The sequence below is a fragment of the Paramormyrops kingsleyae genome, chromosome 8 (assembly GCF_048594095.1).
Source record: "Paramormyrops kingsleyae isolate MSU_618 chromosome 8, PKINGS_0.4, whole genome shotgun sequence".
Taxonomy (NCBI): domain Eukaryota; kingdom Metazoa; phylum Chordata; class Actinopteri; order Osteoglossiformes; family Mormyridae; genus Paramormyrops; species Paramormyrops kingsleyae.
In genome coordinates, this window is record NC_132804.1 from 474,801 (window position 1) to 498,907 (window position 24,107).

General features: G+C 44.9%; 1 protein-coding gene across 3 annotated transcripts in view; it reads right to left on the minus strand.

Moving 5' to 3' along the window:
* Window positions 1-24,107, minus strand: part of LOC111852529 (protein bassoon-like) — a 106,211-nt gene that overhangs the window by 31,372 nt on the left and 50,732 nt on the right. For all 3 annotated transcript variants that reach the window (XM_072714950.1, XM_072714948.1, XM_072714949.1), the window contains exon 4: window positions 1,197-1,535. In XM_072714950.1, the coding sequence (XP_072571051.1) occupies window positions 1,197-1,535 (339 nt within the window). The remainder of the gene's footprint in view (window positions 1-1,196; window positions 1,536-24,107) is intronic.

A 24,107-nucleotide genomic window follows, 5' to 3' on the forward strand; every position in this document is an offset into this window, starting at 1 on the left:
TAGCATATTCTGAAGTAGCATCTTACTTTAGTAACAGTAGTTCACAGGTATACTATGGAATATCAATCTTTGACAGGAGGACTAATGAGATTGATTAACCAAAGTAAGACATTGTATAACAATAAAATTGGGGATGAAGGACACAAAGAGAAAAACAGCCAGCAGAGTGTAAAAGTAATAGCAAAAATATATCCCAATAAAGGCAACAAAATTTGATAAACACTAATGAAATATTTGACCATAAAAGCAGTTGAAAGACAACAATGAAATATACAATACAAAATATTAAGAAATACAATCAGGAATTTGGTGTGGATAATAAATTAAAAAAGAAAACATTAAATAATATGTAAAATGGAACATGATAACGAGGATAAAAGTAAGCATTAATTTAACTGTGTTATAGATATAATACTCAGTCACATAATACGAAAAGGACTGTTCTGATCATGAAGGCAACTGGCGCTTTTCCACTGGCATAAAGGAACCAAGCCGTACCCAAGTCATACCATGAAATTAGTTACAGCACAGTTCCAGCTGACATCGGTTTTCCACTACATAAAGGTTGGCTTGGTAAGGGCAGTGAATTTGGTGAGCGACAGTGACGTAAAACAGAAGAGATACTTATTCACTGTTCACACGATCTACATCATGATTTACTATTTGCAATTAGTATTATTATTATTTTACCGTGTGCAAATTTCCTCAAGGGTGTCTGTGAGAATCGCTGTGTTATGCAAGTGTCAATTGCTAGCGGTCCTAGCAATCGCTTGTGTACATTTGTATTACAAGTCCATTTCATTTAGCTGTTGTGTAGTACTTTTTTAAGCAGGAGGTTGGAAATTTTCAAGTTCAGAGTTATTGGGAATGCATTAATATATGCGCGATGCTGCTAATAATACTGCTAATAATGAATAATATACAGAATATAGCATTTATTCCTTCATGTAATCCAGATCACTGCATGGTATCTCTGTGCATTTCAACTGTTCAGATGGTGGTGATGCAACCAGCTGGCTTTATGCTAGCAAGCAAAGCCATGTCGGTACGGGTGTGGGCTGGGTAAGACTCACATACTTTGCAATGGTTAACTGTCAGTTCACAGTACAGCTTGGGTATGGCTCAGTTACTGGTGGCAGGGGAAAACCGCCAAATGATGAAAGGGATAATGAGGTGGATTAAGACTAACCACTCACATTATCATTTTTCAGACTTTGAGCTTCTTCCTCTTTCTTGCCATCTGTTGTTCCAGTGGAGGTATCAGGCTTGGCTGGAGATGGTTGGATTTCAGGTTCCTTCTTAAGTTTGTCCGGCTGTCCGCTTGTTTCAGTCCCAGAAGGTTTCTGTTCTGACTTCTGGCTTGTAGGCTTTGGTTCAGACTGTTGACATGTCTCCTTCTGCTGCGATGCTTGCTGCTGATTGGCCGGTGGCTGGGGTTGCTGTGGAGACGGTTGAGGGACGGGAAGTGGTGCGTCTCCCAAGCCTCCAGACATCAACCTCTGAGTCTGACAATTTAAGCAGAGCCATTCTTTTTTCTGTGAAACATAAGCAAAAACATCAATCAGCAAACAATCATGATTTGTCAAGAATTCAGTCTAGCATCACAGGAATAAAAACAGTATATACATACTTTGTCAGTCTCAATACCAACACCTGTGTTCTGTTAATATATCACATTTCTTAAGCTATGATTTAACTTTAAAGGTGATAAAACCTACACTTTCTTCATTTCCCCTTCAAACCATTGCAAAATATCTAATATATACTTCCATAGGGGTTATAAAAAACTATGCATCTTCCAACAATTCCTCCAGCAGAGGCTAACAGAGATAGCCTGGACCCTGTCCCAGAAAGAAAAGAGCACAAAGCAGGGGAATACCTCTGACGGAATGTAAGCGTACTGCGACAAACACTTGCCAAACAGTAGCAATAGCCAAAATGACACTTCTGGGACTATTTTCTGACCTCAATAGATGGAGCTCTTTCAAAAAAGGGCTCAAAACATGCCCAAAAGGAAACCAAAAGCGCCATGTGGGCTCGAAAAATGGTTCATGATGCGTTGTTTTGGCCATCTCTACTAAACAGCATTTCACATTTCACAAGTCTGAGACAGAAGGTCAACAGGCTATTTTAGTCAGCGCCCAAAAAAAACGCTTCAGCTGGCATTCTTTCTATTGTTTCTTATTACACAGCTCTCTGGAATGCTTGATTCTGATTGGTCAGTTGAAACATTTGCAGGTTCGTTCTTTTCAAATAATAACCGCTCCAAAGTAATAACGCATAGCCGGTACTACTTGTATGTTTAAAATCCCTCCGCGCCAACAAAGATTACCGTTTAAAAATGTTAATTTAAAACAAATATGCCAATAAAATGTTTCAAATTCATATTCATGTCCAGTTTTTTTCCTTATGTGGCAAGTAGCCGTGTAATAAGCGGGATAATGTACAGGCAGCCGGTAGTTATCGCAGAAATAAGCCCCTTCAGTGTGATACAAGACCCTCCGCTTCGCGTCAGGTCCTGATCACACTGTCGGGGCTTATTTCTGTGATAACTTCCGGCTGCCTGTACATTATCCCTTACTTCATTCTCTGTGGATTATTATGATCGGGATTTCTCATGGACTGAATATTTACTGTGGACTTTCTTTCTGGATTTCGCTGGATTACCGGTATTGAACAGGTTGCTTTGGACTTATCTGCTCTCCCTGTAAGTTGCCCTGTTGTTTTGATGGTTTTGTCGGTTGTCTGCCTACCTGCCCTATTGCATTCTGTTATTTGTTCAATAAATCACAGTTGTGCGACAAGTAGTCACAGAGAAAGTGACATCATTTTGTGATGCAAAGCATGTTGCTGAAATTTAGGCATCCAGCACAAAAACACAATGATAGATACAATATTACACATATTAATAGAATAAAATACAAGGATTGTAGATGCAGAGAGTGTGTCTGTGAATGCAGTGCAATGGTCAATACCTTGAAGAAGCTGCTCAGGTAAAAGTGATTATGAGTGCACGGATAATAATTGCTACTATACATAATCTATATCAGTTGCCCCCAACCCCCGGGCTGCGGACCGGTACCAGGCCGTGGGTCATGTGGTACCGGTCCGCGGGCTGCACAGAAAAAATAAAAAACTTCGGTCACGTGATAGTTACCGCTAAAAATAGTCCCACAAGCTAGTAAGATGTATAAAAAGCAAATGTGTCTTGATCGTTTCTTTGGAAAGGGGAAAAGACCCAGTGAGGAGACAGAAGAGGAGCCTACTACGTCTAAGAGGAAAGCTAATTTTAACAGACAGTACCAGGAGTCCTATTTAAAATTTGGATTTATTGCAACCGGCGATTCCCATGCACCAAGCCCGCTCTGCGTAATATGTGGCAATCGGCTTTCAAATGAGGCGATGAAGCCCTCAAAACTACTTCGCCACGTGGAGACCAACCACCCAACATTAAAAGACAAGCCCTTGGATTATTTTGAAAGAAAAAACTGTGAGCTAGGACGACAAAAGGTATCACTGAGGGCCACCACATCAACAAATGTTAGTGCATTGAGAGCATCATACTTGGTGGTTTACCGTATTGCCAAGGGTAAAAAGCCATTCAGTATTGGTGAAGAATTAATCCTTCTCCTCAACGTGTGACTCAGGTTTTGGAACCAAAGTCCTGAACCGGGGCTAGACTCTATTCCACTCTGAAGTTTCCCTTGATCAGCGGCAGCGGGCAATTGTTGGTCTACTGATAGTTTCTTGGTTTGATACCTGTATGTTGAATGATGGTCGCCTCTCTTCAACTATGAGTTGTGGGATGGGCTCTGACTGTTGTCTGTGATATTGAGGTTGAATGGGCGATGTTCAGGGACTTAATTGCTGAGGCGCCTGTGGTGGGCTGTGGCCGTAAGGTGGTTAGTGCCTGTCACAGTGGCAATCCCCAAACCTGGCGGTGGACACCAGCAGTACAGGGAGCTGTCAGGCTAAACGTAGCCATCTCTCCAGTTTGACTTTCCTTGACGGCCCCAGGAGAATGGACTCCCCCTTTGAGTCTGGTCCCTCCCAAAGTTTCTTCCTTCTAGGGAGTTTTTCCTTGCCACTGTCGCCTCTGGCTTACTCACTGGGGGCTCTAGGCAGGGATGCTGCAAAGTGCTTTGAGACAATGTAATGTTGTGAAAAGCATTATACAAAAATAAATTTGTTTGTTTGCTTGTTAAAAAAGGAGGTTTTCTGAGCTTGGTTGCCTGGTGGGACTCCTGAAGCAGCTGACAGGTACGAGAGGCTAATCAGAATGTGGCTTTGGTAGTTGATTAAGCAAAAACTGGCATGCAGGAGGAGTTTAGTGAGGGCATGGAAAATTATTTTTGGTTGGTCTCGAAAAGATTCTGGCAATCCATCAGGCAACTCAGGACAGGGAAGCAGGGCTTTACCCATACTGTTTACAGCAGGGATGGAGAACTGTTAACTTCAAGTGGGAATTTTAGGAATTGTAGCAGCTTGGATCGAAAACTAGTTAACAGACAGGAAGCAGCGAGCAGTTTTTAGAGGCACAATGTTGCAGTGGGCCTGCGTTCATAGTCGGGTACCGCAGGGTTCAACTGTAGGACCATTATTGTTCCTAATTTACATTAATGATATTGACACCAATACATACAGTAAACTGGTTAAATTTGCAGACGACACCAAGGTGGGTTGTGTAGCAGATACTGATCTAGCAGCAGAGAGGCTACAATGGGATCTTGATTTAATTAGCGGCTGTGCTGATACCTGGCAGATTAAATTTAACGTAGATAAATGTAAGGTAATCTATGCAGGGAGCAGAAATATAAAGTACAGATATTTTATGGGTTCCACTGAAATAAAGGTAGCTGATTATGAGAAAGACCTCGGTGTGTATGTTGATGCTTCCATGTCCCCCTCTCGCCAGTGTGGGGAAGCAATAAAAAAGGCCAATAGGATGTATATATATAGGCCAATAGTTACATCTCTAGGTGTGTGGAGTTTAAGTCAAGGGAGGTGATGCACCGATTATACAATTCCTTGGTAAGACCCCACATAGAATATTGTGTGCAGGTTTGGTCACCATACCTTAAAAAGGACATTGCTGCCTTGGAAAAGGTTCAACGTTGGGCTACAAGAATGATTCCTGGTCTTAGAGGAATGTCTTATGAGGAGAGGTTAGCTGAGCTGAATCTGTTCAGCCTTGCGCAAAGGAGACTAAGGGGGGGGGGGGACATGATCCAGATATATAAGATTCTAACAGGTCTTGATGCTGTTCAGCCAAATGGCTACTTTAATATTAGTTTAAATACTAGAATTCGTAGCCATAGGTGGAAATTAGTGGGAGAACATTTTAAAATGAATTTGAGAAAACACTTCTTTACACAGCATGTAGTTAGAGTATGGAATAGTCTTCCTGCTAGTGTAGTGCAAGCTAAAACCTTGGGTTCCTTTAAATCAGACCTAGATAAGATTTTAACAACTCTGAGCTATTAGTTTCCCCAAGTTGTCCCCAAACAAGCTTGGTGGGCCAAATGGCCTCCTCTCCTTTGTAAATGTTCTTATGTAAGACAGACTCATTCCAAATGGGGTGTTGGACTTGCCAGGGCTCTCCTTTGTTACAAAATCTGTTCATAAGTTTTATGATCAGAATTTCTAGGCATAGCCAAGGAACGGAGGGGGTCCAGTTCAGTGGCCTCAGGATCACGTCATTGCGTTTTGCACTTGATGTGGTCCTCTTGGCATCGTCGAGCTATGACCTGAACCATGCATCCAGGCCACAGCTGAATGTGGCCTGGATGAGGATCAACACCTCCAAGTCTCTGGCCACATGTCTCAAAGGCACATGTCAAGTGACTCTCATACCAACATAATTATTGTAGGAGCCTGTAAGAGTTAACGAGAAAATAGTGGATTGCCATCTCCTGGTGGGAGAGGAGTTGCCTCAAGCAGAGTTTAAGTATCTCATGGTCTTGTTCACAAGTGAGGGAAGAAGGGAGTGGGAGATCGACAGGCAGATCATTGCAGCTTCGGCAGTAATGTGGATGCTGTATTGTTCTGTCTTTGTCAAGAGAGAGCTGAGCCGGAAAGCAAAGCTTTTGATTTACCAGTTGATCTACGTTCCTACCCTCATCAATGGTCACTAGCTTTAGGTACTGACTGAAAGAATGAGATTGTGGATACAAGTGGCAGAAATTATTTCCTTTGCAGGGTATCTAGGCTCAGCCTTAGAGATAGGGCAGGCCTGGGAAAGCCTTCGTATTCGTCAGAGGAGCTGGAAGAGGTGGCCATAGAGAGGAAGGTCTGGGCATCCCTGCTTAGACTGATGCCCCTGTGACCCGAACCCCGGTAAGTGGCAGACAATAGCTGGATCGACAGATGGATGGATATACTACTCTTTGTGAAAAGTCCAATAAACCTATCTGTTTTAACGCTTTATTTAGCCTAAAGACAGTTGACACAAACCCACTACCAGTACAGTATGCTGGAAATATCAGTAAGGGCCGGATCCTCACTTATCGACCAATTCACTTAACAATCTCCTGGAGCCGACACCTTATCGTGGTGGAGGGGTTTGCGTGTTCCAGTGATCCCAGGAGCTAAGTTGCCCGGGGCTTTATGCCCCTGGTAGGGTCACCCAAGGCAAACAGGTCCAGGGTGAGGAACCAGACGAAGTTCGGCTCAAAAGACCCCATATGATGAAGAAAATATTGGAAACACGTTTTCCCTTGCCCGGACGCGGGTCACCGGGGCCCCCCCCTGGAGCCAGGCCTGGGGGTGGGGCTCGATGGCGAGCGCCTGGTGGCCAGGCCTATACCCATGGGGCCTGGTCGAGCACAGCCCGAACAAGGCACGTGGGTCCCCCTTCCAATGGGCTCACCACCCGTAGGAGGGGCCATAGGGGTCGGGTGCATTGTGAGCTGGGCAGTGGTCGAAGGCGGGGACCTTGGCGGTCCGATCCTCGGCTGCAGAAGCTAGCTCTTGGGACATGGAATGTCACCTCTCTGATGGGGAAGGAGCCTGAGCTGGTGCGCGAGGTTGAGAAATTCCGGCTAGACATAGTCGGGCTCACCTCCACGCACGGCTTGGGCTCTGGAACCAGTCTCCTTGATGGTGGTTGGACCCTATTCCACTCTGGAGTTGCCTGCGGGGAGAGGCGCCGAGCGGGGGTGGCCATACTTATTGCCCCCTGGCTGGGCGCCTGTACATTGGGGTTTACCGCGGTGGACAAGAGGGTAGCCTCCCTTCGCCTTCGGGTGGGGGGACGGGTTCTGACTGTTGTTTGCGCATATGCGCCGAGCGGCAGTTCAGAGTACCCACCCTTTTTAGAGTATCTGGAAGGGGTGTTGGAGAGCATTCCTTCCGGGGACTCTCTTGTTCTACTGGGGGACTTCAATGCTCACGTGGGCAATGACAGTGAGACCTGGAGTGGCGTGATTGGGAGGAACGGCCCCCCCGATCTGAACCCGAGTGGTGTTCTGTTGTTGGACTTCTGTGCTCGCCACGGATTGTCTATAATGAACACCATGTTCAGGCATAAGGGTGTTCATATGTGCACTTGGCACCAGGACACCCTAGGTCGCAGTTCGATGATCGACTTTGTAGTCGTGTCGTCGGACTTGCGGCCGCATGTCTTGGCCACTCGGGTGAAGAGAGGGGCGGAGCTGTCAACTGATCACTACCTGGTGGTGGGTTGGCTCCGCTGGTGGGGGAGGAAGCCGGCCAGGCCTGGCAGGCCCAAACGTATAGTGAGGGTCTACTGGGAACGTCTGGCTGAATCCCCTGTCAGGAGGAGTTTCAACTCCTACCTCCGGCAGAACTTTTCCCATGTCCCGGGGGAGGCGGGGGACATTGAGTCCGAATGGGCCATGTTCCGCGCCTCCATTGTGGGGGCGGCTGACCGGAGCTGTGGCCGTAAGGTAGTCGGTGCCTGTCGTGGCGGCAATCCGCGAACCCGCTGGTGGACACCAGTGGTGAGGGATGCCGTCAAGCTGAAGAAGGAGTCCTATCGGGCCTATTTAGCCTGTGGGACTCCAGAGGCAGCTGACGGGTACCGGCAGGCCAAGCGGGATGCGGCTTCGGCGGTCACTGAGGCAAAAACTCGGGTTTGGGAGGAGTTTGGTGAGGCCATGGAAAACGACTTCCGGACGGCTTCGAGGCGTTTCTGGTCTACCATCCGGCGGCTCCGGGTGGGAAAGCGGTGCAACATCAACACTGTTTATGGTGGGGATGGGGTGCTGCTGACCTCAACCCGGGACGTTTTGGGTCGGTGGAGGGAGTACTTCGAAGACCTCCTCAATCCCACCAACACGCCTTCCGATGTGGAAGCAGAGTATGGGGACTTGGGTGTGGACTCCCCAATCTCGGGGGCGGAGGTCGCTGAGGTGGTTAAAAAGCTCCTCGGTGGTCGAGCCCCAGGGGTGGATGAGATCCACCCAGAGTTCCTGAAGGCTCTGGATGCTGTGGGGCTGTCTTGGTTAACACGCATCTGCAGCATCGCGTGGACATCGGGGGCAGTGCCTCTGGACTGGCAGACCGGGGTGGTGGTCCCCCTCTTCAAGAAAGGGGACCAGAGGGTGTGCTCCAACTATAGGGGGATCACACTCCTCAGCCTCCCTGGTAAGGTCTATTCGGGGGTTCTGGAGAGGAGGGTCCGCCGGATTGTCGAACCGCGGATTCAGGAGGAGCAGTGTGGTTTTCGCCCCGGCCGTGGAACAGTGGACCAGCTCTATACTCTCCGCAGGGTTCTGGAGGGTTCATGGGAGTTTGCCCAACCAGTCTACATGTGTTTTGTGGACTTGGAAAAGGCATTCGACCGTGTCCCTCGGGGAGTCCTGTGGGGGGTGCTCCGGGAGTATGGGGTACCGGGCTTCCTTTTAAGGGCTGTTCGGTCCCTGTATGACCGGTGCCAGAGTCTGGTCCGCATGAGCGGCAATAAGTCGGACTTGTTTCCGGTGAGGGTTGGACTCCGTCAGGCCTGTCCTTTGTCACCGATTCTGTTCATAACTTTTATGGACAGAATTTCTAGGTGCAGCCAGGGCGTTGAGGGTGTCCGGTTTGGTGACCTCAGGATTAGGTCTCTGCTTTTTGCAGATGATGTGGTCCTGTTGGCTTCATCAGACCGTGACCTTCGACTCTCGCTGGGACAGTTTGCAGCCGAGTGTGAAGCAGCTGGGATGAGAATCAGCACCTCCAAATCCGAGACCATGGTCCTCAGCCGGAAAAGGGTAGAATGCTCTCTCCGGGTCGGGGATGGGATCCTTCCGCAAGTGGAGGAGTTTAAGTATCTTGGGGTCTTGTTCACGAGTGGGGGGACGATGGAGCGGGAGGTCGACAGGCGGATCGGTGCGGCGTTCGCAGTGATGCAGGCGCTGCATCGGTCTGTCATGGTGAAGAAGGAGCTGAGCCAAAAGGCGAAGCTCTCGATTTACCAGTCGATCTACGTTCCTACCCTCACCTATGGTCACGAGCTATGGGTAGTGACCGAAAGAACGAGATCGCGAGTGCAAGCGGACGAAATGAGTTTCCTCCGCAGGGTGGCTGGGCTCTCCCTTAGAGATAGGGTGAGGAGCTCGGTCATTCGGGAGGGACTCAGAGTAGAGCCGCTGCTCCTCCGCATTGAGAGGAGTCAGATGAGGTGGCTCGGGCATCTGATTAGGATGCCTCCTGGACGCCTCCCTGGTGAGGTATTCCGGGCATGTCCCACTGGGAGGAGGCCCCGGGGAAGACCCAGGACACGCTGGAGGGACTGTGTCTCTCAGCTGGCCTGGGAACGCCTCGGGATTCCCCCAGAGGAGCTGGATGAAGTGGCCGGGGAGAGGGAAATCTGGGATTCCCTGCTGAGACTGCTGCCCCCGCGACCCGACCTCGGATAAGCGGGAGAAAATGGATGGATGGATGGATGGAATCTAGTCACGGGAATGGAACTTGGTTGTTAAGTGAGGAGTGTCTGTACTTGTTCGCTACAGCACTCCCCCCATATCCGCAAGTGATTCCTTTCAAGACCTACCCGAGAAAGCCAAAACTGCGGACCCCATATATAACATGACTTTTGAGTACTTACATTTGGTTACTGATAAATTACGCCCAGCGACACATTATAAACATTAAATATACCAATTATGAAGTACATTATACATTCGTATACAGTATTGTACTGTACTATACTGTACTCTCTTGAATGAAAAGGATTATGATGTTTTAGCATAATTCTGTGAAGTAAAGCCAAACACAGAGTATGCATATGATCAGCCTCTCCTTTCTGAAACAGTAACATATCCAATAATATGAAACAAGTAAGGGCATTATACTATAGAACATACTTTTAACTGGCAACCTGATAAATTCTGCTTTTTTAATTATCCCACATAATTTCTAACCATCTAAATATAAATGTGTGGAAGGTTTCGTGAGAAAACCATCTGTGCTGTTTTTCCATAGATAAAGATAAATGAATGCGATGTGCACTGCCTTCTGTTATTCCTTGTGATACAGGCCTGATTTAGGGGAAGATGCAATTTCCATAGTGAATGTCGGCTTCTCCTTCCTGTGTTGCTCTGACAGCCCAGCCCATGGCCCCAGGTGGACTTTTACTGGGAGCAAAAAAATGATGATTGCTGACACAATGAATTGGTTTTCCATTATTTCTTATGGGGAAAATTCGATCACAACTCGAACTTTTTAGGATTCGATCCGGAGTTCTGAACGGATTAAATTCGAGTTCTGAGGTACCACTGTATATTATAAGTGACAATGCTGCCAACATGCCGTTTACTTTATGCTTTCCTACTGAACAAATAGATGAAGTATATGATGAAGACCACTTTGATGACCCAGAACTCTGGAATGACCTAACCCAGGAAGATCGGGTAACAGTAGATGCTGCTATGGCAAAAAAATGGCGCTTGCAGTGTTTTGCGCACACTCTCCAGCTTGTGGTTGGAGACAGTTTGAAAGAAACAAAAGTGACAACTGTTTCTCTTTCTAAATTATCAAAACTCAGCTTACTTTTGCACACAAGCACAACATTTAAAGATGTATTTGATGCTGAATTTGGAGAACAAAGAGGCATTCCTGCTGTTGTCAATAAAAGATGTAACTCAACGCTAAGGCAAGTGAAGGCAGGTCTCCAGTATGACTATTTAAATCTCTGTCATGTTCTAGAAAAGGCTGGACACAAGGAGTTTCTGTTTACAGTACGGGAGTGGAATTTGTTGAAAGAGTTATTGGACATCCTTAAACCATTTGAAGAAGCAACAGATTTGACACAAGGTGAGAAGATGGTTACTATCAGTTTGGTGGTTCCCTCTGTCCTGTCCCTGAATCACCACCTTGAGAAGCTAAAGCCTCAAGTCCGATTCCTAAGCGGCCTGAACTGAAATCTCCAGGCATCCCTAAACAAAAGATTTCATGGAATATTCATCAATGTGAAGATGGCGAGGACACAAGATGGAATCACTGCCCCCTTTTCAGATCCAGTCTACCTGAAAGCAGCTGCCTTGGATCCTGCCTTTTCTCTGATGTGGGTGGGGCACCGAAGAAGAGTGTTGGTACCACTCCAGCACTACAGCTAAGTCACTACCTTGACATATCCAAGGTCAAAATGCCCTTTTATTCTGGGCAATGAACAAAAAGGCTCTTCCTTCACTGTTCCGAGTGGCCATAAGGGTCTTGGCAGTGCCTGCCTCCAGTGCTCCAGTGGAGCCAGTTTTCAGCTACAGTGGCATCATACTACGGCCCCATTGTGCACATTTGACTGACTTTTTTTCCAATTTGGTCTTTTGCAAATGCAATCCTTGAAAGGGCTCTAGGATAACAAAAAAAGCACAATCCTATAGATGATTAAAACTGTTCATGCATTTTTTTCTGTTTATGCAACTGTTGTGTTTTTACCTCTCGCTCTCTCTCTCACACACACACGCATACACATTTACATACAGCACACAGATTATTCCTCCATAAAGTAGGTAACTTTAGAACTATATTCTAGAAAGCATCTATTGTTTTTTACATTTTTATTTTTATTTAATTTACACATAACACATGCAGCTACATATAGTGTCACTTTAAATTAACAGTAGTCTTACAGAAAATGTATTTTATTTAATAAGCATTGGTTCCGTATGAGATGAGGTTGGCTATAGTAAAAAAGGACAGTAATAAAAATAATGCTGTTGTACTGGGTTAATATTTACTGTGAAATGCAACTCCGTTTTTTCTCTGATTAAGTTCAGTTGCACTTGCTGCTGTCAAATAAATACACCTTTTAAGAAGCATTTATCATTTCTGAAAATTATTATTACCTAGTAATAAAATAACATATTTGGTCAAATGACTTGTTTAGGACTCGAAATTCAAAGTTTAGGACTTTGGACTCGACTCGGGACTTGCATGTCTTGACTTGGGACTTAACTCGAGACTTGAGACTTACTTGTGACTTGCAAAACAATGACTTGGTCCCAACTCTGGAAAATACTACCAAGTTCGGATTTTTTCCCCATGTTCTACACAGAGAAATTTACATTCTGATAAAAAACCCTACTCCACAGGAATTGTTCAATATTTTGTTTTTTCTGTTGTAAATGTACCTATCACATGTAGTTGTTCAGGCAGAGAGGCATACAGTTAAACTGGCTGAAAGGAGGGATCTGATATTACTCACATGACTGAGTATAAACAATATGAGAAGAAGTCAAAACAGAAAGTTTTCTGACAGAAAGAATCAACTTAAAAACAAATCTGAGAGTTATGTAACATGTCATTGCAAGTGTGGAGGGATATTTATATTAAAAAAACTAATGCAGCTCCAGATCCCTTATGCAAAAGACAACAAACCAAGTCGCTCCAAAATATATCCATAAAATGCTCAAAAAAACAAGCTGATTAAAAATTCAATAAATAAATTAGGTGTGAAAACAGTGTTTAACGTTCAGCATATGCCTCATAGAAGTATTCACCAACTTAATCAATTCCAGAGAATACATGCAATCCTAGCAGACTGAGTATGCAGGGTGTGAATATTTGCAGGGATTATGAGAGAGGGATTTAGTCAACCACCTTTCTGACCCTGGAAGATGGTGGTAGGAGGATGCTGTGAGAGCAAATCTCAGCATCACACCATGAATTAATTCCTGCTGTCTGACACTTCAAATAACTAACATATGTTGTACCTGTCAAGAAGCTACTTTTGCTAAAACAGGAAAGCCCACCCATGACTTGACTGATATTTTAAGAAAACTGTATCAAGGGATAGAAGTACAGTGGTACCCTGTTTCTCGAACTCACTATAACTCGAATTTCTTGAAAGTTGAACAAAACAGTTTCACCTAGAACTCGATCTGAATATCAGAAGTCGAACCATGAACGCTGACCTAATATAAATTGTACGCGCCAGGAAATGAGTCATACTACAATGCAATTCTTACTTGAATGCCTTCTTCACAAACTGGACGATTAACCAAATAAAGCAGCACAACATTACAATAACTAACAATAAATAAACCACTAACTTACGTGTACTATTAGAGCATTTATGTAATTTATTTAAACTTTATTTTACCAGGTAAATTAACTAAAAACCAGTTCTCACTGCTTTTCTTGATATTTGGGAGAAACAACAGATTATGCATCGGAATTGCCTGGGATACAAACATCACTAAACTCTTCAGCCAATAAGGGCAAAGGCGCTGCCACATCCCAGAATGCAAAGCACACCTGGCTACAGGAGCCGTTTAGCTCAAACTTGCAGAGTACACCTGGAAGTTGGGTTGAATTGAGGTAGAATCACTTTCATTCTCCAAATGAACCGCTCAAGAGTTCCTTTGGGACTGGACCGAGACTACCTCTTCTCAAGGGTCTTGGTATGGTACAGTGTGATTACTGTGTTCACAGCTGCCCAAACGAATCGCACTAAGGGGGAAATCGAACCAGAGTCCTAAACTTTTAATAATAAATAATAATATATTTTCCAATCCAATCCCTTTAGGGGTTCCATAATATCACTCTCGTCTACTCGTAAATATTTTTAGCATGGTCTGAATTTCCTACAAAAGAGCTTTAACTGCCATGGGGAGACTAACTTTCCGGGGCTGTTTCTGGCCATATAAACAATTGATTATGTAATTTCAAATGAGTGAGCAGGTTTGATATATTTCAAGCAATATACCTGAGTTTGGTGTAACACAGCCTACAGACTGTCTTAGTTTTATCAGCTACTCCCTCTCCAGTATTGGTGTAATTTAGTGGTAAACCAAAATGTTCCCAAACTATTGAGTGTGATGGACAGTAGCCAGCATTAGCCGTAACCAACTCACAATGAAAATTAGTATCATGTTTTCCATGTTGAATGTCTGCTTGTGAATTTAGGTTCTGCTTCTGACAAGTAATGTATCCATTCTTTTCATTGTATGTACTGAACGGAAAATTATGTAACCAAATGGAACATGACGAATACGTGTACTGTTAAAGCCCTAACATATATACATGTACATAAGGAAGACAACACAGAAAATTTATAATTCTAGCGATTCATATGCACACACTGCCAGAGGATTTTTTTTCTGTTATATTGGAGTTTAAGCACAATCAGCTAATTGATTAGACTAAAGGATAATGTCTAAACTAACATCTAACCATAAATTAATGTGTCACAGACTCGAGCGGAGAAGGTACGGGGGCAAAGCATGGAGCAGGCAGGAACAGAATGTGGACGACCCACTGGCAACTCACAGGAACACGGGGGTTTATTAAACAAAATTGAACACACTACAAAATAAAAATGGACCATGAGGGGTCAAAACTAAAAGGGATAAACAAAGACTAATAACAAAATGGTCAGGGCAAGAGGTAGGCGGATAGGCAGAGTACAAATAACAGAACATTCAACATCAATGACTCCACCAGGAACAAAACAGGATCAGGAACTTAAATACAAAAGGTTAACAAGGATAATATAGGACAGGTGAAAACAATTAAGTAATCGGGGAGGGTGCAGGACAACGAGCAATCAGGCTAGAATACACAAGGGCAGGCACAAGAACAGGCAACAGTTGAAACTAATAATTAACTCATAGAACTCAGATATGAAACAGGGAAACTAAGAACTAACAAAGAAACAAGGAAACAGAAACTAAACACTGGGAAAATAATGGAGGCAGGTAAAACAGAACCAAGGCAGGGAAACCAGGCTGAAAAACAATCCACAGAATCACAGGTACAAATGAAACACAAGGGAACAAAATCTACAAAGATATAAAAACAGAGTTGGGATTTGAACACAAGACTGAGGGGTATATAAGTCACCACACGCTCAGCTGATTGAGCCATGCGGCCATCTAGGGAGCAGGGGGAAACACACTAAAGACTGATGGGGAAGACAGGATCGCCAGTGACACCTGTTGGCCAAACGGGGAGAAGACAAAAGACTCAGAAAAACAGAATGTTACATTTATATCACTTTTCAAGACACCCAAAGCATTTTACAGAACCAACAGGCTGCCACTTCAACCACTACTGTGCAGCATCCACCTGGATGATCCAACAGCAGCTATTCTGTGCCTGTATGCTCAACACGCAGTAGGTGGTGAAGGGGCAGGACAGAATTCACCAATTAGATAAATGGGATTATAAAGAGGCCATATTTAAAGGGGCTACAGAGGGCAACTTAGCCAAGGCATCAGGGTACCACCCCTGCTTTTTCGAAAGATGCTAAGGGATCTTTTATGACCTGTTTTACATCTCATCTGAAGGATCGCAACATATATACAGCACAGGGTCCCTGTCACTGCACTGGGGTACAGGGATCCATACTGACCACAGGACGTGCTAAGTTATACTTTTTATTTATATAGCACTTTAATTTATATAGAACTTTTCAAGATCTCAAAGACTAACCACTAAATAAAAACTAAAAAGTATTATGTTATTTCTATGAGAGTTCACTCCAATGCTGCTGAACAACTGCCCACGAATGACCCTCACCAGTCAGCTGTGTAGCCTTGACCTTTCTCTCCATTTCATTGTAATCCAGCTCAATAGACTGAAGCTCAGGTGACTGTGCAGGCCAGACCATCACTTTCAACTTTCTTTCATCTTCCTCCTTCTGCAAAGGGTTCTGACGGGTATTTTTGACAAGTGCACTGCTGGAAATTCGACCAAAACTGCTAAAATATACGGGGTCCTCCAAAACTTTCAACTGGCAGTGTATGTGCTTAGTATATTCCATAGACTCAATTAATAAGCGCAGTTTAATGAAGCAAGAAAACAGACAAGCATACTGGCGCCAAGTTTTATTTAGTTCAGGCTGCGGCCTGAACAACTTAGCAGAATAATGGCTTGTCGTGTGAATCAAGATACCATGTGTTGGTATTCGTCCTGTCTCAAGTAACTGGGATGTCATTTTCTGAATGGCTGCTCGCTGGTTCTGTCTCCTCCTGTTGGGATCATCTTAAAATACGTCAGTGCAAAGGAAATAGAAAAGCCCCTTTTCCTGCTTAGCTGCAAATGCTATCTCTGATGCGGAAAAAAAATAATGACTCATCCGTCTTTGGGATCCATTGTACAATGTTTTACGCCTGCAGATTTTAAAGCTAGATCTGGTCTTGGGATTATTCATATCAATGTTCGCAGTTTACTCTCTAAACTGGATATGACAAAGATTTGGATAGACTCATCAAATGCTGATATTGTAGTCTTATCTGAAACTTGGCTTAAACAAACTGTGTATGATAAAGATGTTTACATTAATGGTTATAATGTCTTTTGCACTGATTGACAAAGGAAGGGTGGTATATATATATATATATATTAAGCATAACTTTATTATATTAAGCATAAGGCCATATATATTAAGCATAACTTTAATGTTAAATTAGTGCTTTCTGAATCAGTAAGTAAAGAACTTGAAATGCTAGCGCTTGAAATTGAATTGCCTAGAAATCATCACATTATATTAGTGGGGTGTTATAGGCCTCCATCTGCCCCAAGTAAATAGCTCTATACGCTTGTGAAACTTATGTCACAATTGAAATATAATGAAATAGTGCTGGTTGGTGATTTGACCTGGGACTGGCTCACATCTGTGTCTGACTTATTGAAAGCACAATGTGAATCTTTAAATTTGACACAGTTAATTAACTCACCAACAAGACCTAATCTCAATTGTCCTCAAAAATCTACACTTATTGATTTAATTTTAACGAATATGCCTTTTAAATTTGTTGCATCAGGTGTCTTCCCTAATGATATCTGCTAGACCAGTGATCACTGTGTGATTGCAGTAGTGAGAGACACAAAAATCCCTAAAAGTAAGAATCGATGTGTTGAAAAACGTAATATGAAATTACTTAAGACTCAAACTTTTTTACATGATTTGTATTATTTTAATTGGGACAGAATTGCTCTTCTTGATAATGTTGAGTTGGTCTGGAAATATTTTCACAAAAACTTCCTGAGTATAGTAGACAAACATGCCCCTTTCCGTAAAGGTAGAATTAAAGGACGTGATAATCCATGGTTTACAACGGAACTATCTGATGTAATGCATGAAAGTAATACTGCATGGGCTAGGACACGTAAGTCAGGACTAGAGACAGATTGGTTGAATTTAGACAGTTAAGAAATAAATGTACCTCTTTCCTCTGTAAAGCAAAATCTAAATTTTATTTTTCAACAACAACAGAAAATCTCAAAAACCCAAAGAAGTTTTGGATGACCATCAAATCATTATCTGCTACATGTAATACAGCTAATTTCCCACCTAGTTTACTTGTTGATGGTCTTAGAGTGAGTGATAGAAAAGAAGTTCTAAATGGTGTTAATCATTATTTTATTTCTTCTGGCTTTATATATAATCCTGAAAATTCTACTAAAGTACCACTAAGTATTGAAAGAACCACTGAAAATACGCAGGTTTTTAACTTTACTCCTTTTACCACAATAGAGGTCATGAGGGCTCTAAAACAACTTAATTCTAAAAAACCAGCTGGCCCAGACAGTCTCGAAACGCTTTTCTTAAAGACGGCAGCTGAGATTATAGTTGTACCACTGTGTCATATTTTTAACCTTACCTTGACTTCAAATGAGCACTTATGTAAGTCGCTCTGGCTAAGGGCGTCTGCCAAATGCTGTAAATGTAAATGTAAATTAAATCCACTTGGATTGGAAATCTGCCCTCGTTACTCCTCTCCTAAAAAGAAGTGACCCTAGTATTCTAAACAATTACAGACCGATCTCTAAACTTTCAGTTCTGGCAATGGTGCTTGAATCTCTGGTCTGTGAACAGGTCAAAGAATTTTTGGCCACCAACTCTATTTTGTCTCCATTTCAGTCAGGTTTTCGCAAAAATCACAGTACTGTAACTGCTGCTATGAAGGTTATAAATGATATAACTGAAATACTTGATAAGAAGCAATGTAGTCTCTCCATCTTCATTGACTTCTCAAAGGCATTTGATACTGTTGATCATATTAATTTAACCAAATGTCTTTCAGCTATTGGTTTTTCTCAACAAGCAGTTGGGTGGGTTGCAAATTATCTCACAAGCAGTACACAGGCTGTTAAGATAGAGGGTTTCTTCCTCTGAGGTATTGCAAGTGAAAAAAGGTGTTCCTCAAGGTTCTGTACTGGGTCCATTATTATTCATTATTTATATAAATAATATTGGACATAATATTCCAAATTCAACTTTTCATTTTTATGCAGATGACATTATTATATACTGTGCAGCACCCACTTGGGCTGAGGCCTTTCAGTCTTTTCAATTGGCATTTGATAGAGTGGAAGATCACCTTTGTCATCTGCATCTTGTTTTAAAAGTAAAGAAAACAAAATGTATGTTGTTTGCTGCTTCAAAAATGGTGACATTTGCACTGAACGAGAAAATCTTAACTAGGAATAGACGACAAATAGAGTTGGTATCTACTTTTAAATATCTAGCATTTTTAATAGATGATCATTTGAATTTTAAGGAGCATATTCAGTATGTTGTAAAAAAGCTGAGACTTTTAGGATTTTACTATAAAAATATCCTTACCTGTGAAACAGAAATTGGTGGAAACAGCTTTTTTGCCTATTATGGACCATGGAGATGTATATGAACGCTTCGCCTCATTGTCTTCATATGCTGGATAGTGTACACCATAGGGCGCTTAGATTTATTACCAACTGTAGTCCCCTGACGCATCATTGTGTCCTCTATTCTACAATTAACTGGTCATCTTTATACACTCACCTAAAGGATTATTAGGAACACCTGTTCAATTTCTCATTAATGCAATTATCTAATCAACCAATCACATGGCAGTTGCTTCAATGCATTTAGGGGTATGGTCCTGGTCAAGACAATCTCCTGAACTCCAAACTGAATGTCAGAATGGGAAAGAAAGGTGATTTAAGCAATTTTGAGCATGGCATGGTTGTTGGTGCCAGACGGGCCGGTCTGAGTATTTCACAATCTGCTCAGTTACTGGGATTTTCACGCACAACCATTTCTAGGGTTTACCTGTACAAAGAATGGTGTGCAAAGGGAAAAACATCCAGTATGCGGCAGTCCTGTGGGCGAAAATGCCTTGTTGATGCTAGAGGTCAGAGGAGAATGGGCCGACTGATTCAAGCTGATAGAAGAGCAACTTTGACTGAAATAACCACTCGTTACAACCGAGGTATGCAGCAAAGCATTTGTGAAGCCACAACACGCACAACCTTGAGGCGGATGGGCTACAACAGCAAAAGACCCCACCGGGTACCACTCATCTCCACTACAAATAGGAAAAAGAGGCTACAATTTGCACGAGCTCACCAAAATTGGACAGTTGAAGACTGGAAAAATGTTGCCTGGTCTGATGAGTCTCGATTTCTGTTGAGACATTCAAATGGTAGAGTCAGAATTTGGCGTAAACAGAATGAGAACATGGATCCATCATGCCTTGTTACCACTGTGCAGGCTGGTGGTGGTGGTGTAATGGTGTGGGGGATGTTTTCTTGGCACACTTTAGGCCCCTTAGTGCCAATTGGGCATCGTTTAAATGCCACGGCCTACCTGAGCATTGTTTCTGACCATGTCCATCCCTTTCTGACCACCATGTACCCATCCTCTGATGGCTACTTCCAGCAGGATAATGCACCATGTCACAAAGCTCGAATCATTTCAAATTGGTTTCTTGAACATGACAATGAGTTCACTGTACTAAAATGGCCCCCACAGTCACCAGATCTCAACCCAATAGAGCATCTTTGGGATGTGGTGGAACGGGAGCTTCGTGCCCTGGATATGCATCCCACAAATCTCCATCAACTGCAAGATGCTATCCTATCAATATGGGCCAACATTTCTAAAGAATGCTTTCAGCACCTTGTTGAATCAATGCCACGTAGAATTAAGGCAGTTCTGAAGGCGAAAGGGGGTCAAACACCGTATTAGTATGGTGTTCCTAATAATCCTTTAGGTGAGTGTATATCAGACAGCTTAGTCACTGGTATGTGTTTATTTATAAAACTATTCTGGGCTACTCCTTATTATCTATCCTGTTTCTTAACAAGGAAACATGGAAGTTACAATCTTAAATCTATGGATGTTCTGCAGTTTGTTGTCCCTAAAGTACGAACGGAACTGGGCAAGAAAGCTTTTAGGTTTTCGGCACCTCATACCTGGAATGACTTGCAATTTAAGCTTCAACTTCAAGCCCTTGTTCCACTGAAGGATTTTAAAGGCATGGTGATGTTATTGCAATTTCCTTTATCTGCATGCAAGTGTTTTATGTGAGCAAATTTTAATGTGTTCATTAATGCGTTGTTTTGTTGTGGTTGTGTTGCTGCCTTCTTGGCCAGGTCTCCCTTGTAAAAGAGATCTATGATCTCAATGGGATTAACCTGGTTAAATAAAGGTTAAAAAAAAGCCTGCTCCTTCTCCTTCAAAAGCACGTCAGCAGTCCGCCTGCCGGGATAGGTCAGCACTGTGGGCGGGGCGTTAGTTAAGTCAGCAGCCCACCTGCCGGGATAGGTCAGCACTGTGGGCGGGGCGTTAGCTAAGTCAGCAGACCGCCTGCCGGGATAGGTCAGCACTGTGGGTGGGGCGTTAGCTAAGTCAGCAGTCCGTCTGCCGGGATAGGTCAGCACTGTGGGCAGGGCGTTAGCTAAGTCAGCAGTCTGTCTGCCGGGATAGGTCAGCACTGTGGGCGGGGCGTTAGCTAAGTCAGCAGCCCGCCTGCCGGGATAGGTCAGCACTGTGGGCGGGGCGTTAGCTAAGTCAGCAGACCGCCTGCTAGGATAGGTCAGCACTGTGGGAGGGGCGTTAGCTAAGTCAGCAGTCCGTCTGCCGGGATAGGTCAGCACTGTGGGCGGGGCGTTAGCTAAGTCAGCAGTCCGTCTGCCGGGATAGGTCAGCACTGTGGGCGGGGCGTTAGCTAAGTCAGCAGCCCGCCTGCCGGGATAGGTCAGCACTGTGGGCGGGACGTTAGCTAAGTCAGCAGACCGCCTGCCGGGATAGGTCAGCACTGTGGGCGGGACGTTAGCTAAGTCAGCAGCCCGCCTGCCGGGATAGGTCAGCACTGTGGGCGGGACGTTAGCTCAGTTAGCAGCCCGCCTGCTGAGAGAGGTCAGCACTGTGGGTGGGGCGTTAGCTCAGTTAGCAGCCCGCCTGCTGAAAGAGGTCAGCACTGTGGGCGGGGCGTTAGCTAAGTCAGCAGCCCGCTTGCTGAAAGAGGTCAGCACTGTGGGCGGGGCGTTAGCTAAGTCAGCAGTCCGCCTGCCGGGATAGGTCAGCACTGTGGGCGGGACGTTAGCTAAGTCAGCAGACCGCCTGCCGGGATAGGTCAGCACTGTGGGCGGGGCATTAGCTAAGTCAGCAGCCCGCCTGTCGAGAGAGGTCAGCACTGTGGGTAGGGCGTTAGCTAAGTCAGCAGACCGCCTGCCGGGATAGGTCAGCACTGTGGGCGGGGCATTAGCTAAGTCAACAGACCGCCTGCCGGGATAGGTCAGCACTGTGGGCGGGGCGTTAGCTCAGTTAGCAGCCCGCCTACTGAGAGAGGTCAGCACTGTGGGCGGGGCGTTAGCTCAGTTAGCAGCCCGCTTGCTGAGAGAGGTCAGCACTGTGGGCGGGGCGTTAGCTCAGTTAGCAGCCCGCTTGCTGAAAGAGGTCAGCACTGTGGGCGGGGCGTTAGCTAAGTCAGCAGACCGCCTGCCGGGATAGGTCAGCACTGTGGGCGGGGCGTTAGCTAAGTCAGCAGTCCGTCTGCCGGGATAGGTCAGCACTGTGGGCGGGGCGTTAGCTAAGTCAGCAGCCCGCCTGCCGGGATAGGTCAGCACTGTGGGCGGGACGTTAGCTAAGTCAGCAGACCGCCTGCCGGGAGAGGTCAGCACTGTGGGCGGGGCGTTAGCTAAGTCAGCAGCCCGCCTGTCGAGAGAGATCAGCACTGTGGGCGGGGCGTTAGCTCAGTTAGCAGCCCGCCTGCTGAGAGAGGTCAGCACTGTGGGCGGGACGTTAGCTCAGTTAGCAGCCCGCTTGCTGAGAGAGGTCAGCACTGTGGGCGGGGCGTTAGCTCAGTTAGCAGCCCGCCTGCCGAGAGAGGACAGCACTGTGGGCGGGGCGTTAGCTAAGTCAGCAGCCCGCCTGCTGAGAGAGGTCAGCACTGTGGGCGGGGAGTTAGCTCAGTTAGCAGCCCGCCTGCTGAGAGAGGTCAGCACTGTGGGCGGGGCGTTAGCTCAGTTAGCAGCCCGCTTGCTGAGAGAGGTCAGCACTGTGGGCGGGGCGTTAGCTCAGTAAACAGCCCGCTTGCTGAGAGAGGTCAGCACTGTGGGCGGGGCGTTAGCTCAGTCAGCAGCCCGCCTGTCGAGAGAGGTCAGCACTGTGGGCGGGGCGTTAGCTCAGTTAGCAGCGCGACTGCTGAGAGAGGTCAGCACTGTGGGCGGGGCGTTAGCTCAGTTAGCAGCCCGCTTGCTGAGAGAGGTCAGCACTGTGGGCGGGGCGTTAGCTCAGTTAGCAGCCCGACTGCTGAGAGAGGTCAGCACTGTGGGCGGGGCGTTAGCTCAGTTAGCAGCCCGCTTGCTGAGAGAGGTCAGCACTGTGGGCGGGGCGTTAGCTCAGTTAGCAGCCCGCTTGCTGAGAGAGGTCAGCACTGTGGGTGGGGCGTTAGCTCAGTTAGCAGCCCGCCTGCCGAGAGAGGTCAGCACTGTGGGCTTATATCTCTAGGTGTGTGTAGTTTAAGTCAAGGGAGGTGATGTTACACTTATATAATTCCTTGGTAAGACCCCACCTAGAATATTGTGTGCAGGTTTGGTCACCATACTTTAAGAAGGACATTGCTGCCTTAGAAAAGGTGCAACGGAGGGCTACAAGAATGATTCTTGGTCTTAGAGGAATGTCTTATGACGAGAGGTTAGCTGAGCTGAATCTGTTCAGCCTCGAGCAAAGGAGACTAAGGGGGGACATGATCCAGGTCTATAAGATTCTAACGGGTCTGGATTCTGTTCAGCCAAATGGCTATTTCAGTATTAGTTTAAATACTAGAACTCGTGGCCATAAGTGGAAATTAGCGGGAGAACATTTTAAAACAAATTTGAGGAAGCACTTCTTTACACAGCGTGTAATTAGAGTATGGAATAGTCTTCCTGCTAGTGTAGCGGAAGCTAAAACCCTGGGTTCCTTTAAATCAGAGCTAGATAAGATTTTAACAACTCTGAGCTATTAGTTAAGTTCTCCCCATACGAGCTTGATGGGCCGAATGGCCCCCTCTCGTTTGTAAATTTCTTATGTTCTTACGGTTTGGATTAACTGAATTGACTTTAATAACTGCTTAAAACTTCAATCACTTAGCAAATTAATGATTAAATGAGGAATGCTCTTAATGTTTCTCTAAATACAGTTTCTCTAATTACAGTTTCAAGGGCCTATAACTCATGGCACAGTTGATGACTGGGTCTAATTCCTGTCTGAGACAGTTGCAGGGCTGCATGTATGAGGGATGTTTGATAACAGCAGAGATTCTCTTGGTGATCATTAGCAAGAGCACATGGAGATGCCTGAACAAAAGCCAACCATGAAAAGTAGTTTATGCCCCCAACAGCTCAGGAAAACACATTTTTCCTGAGATAACAGGCCTAATACAGAGCCACATTTATCTCATCCA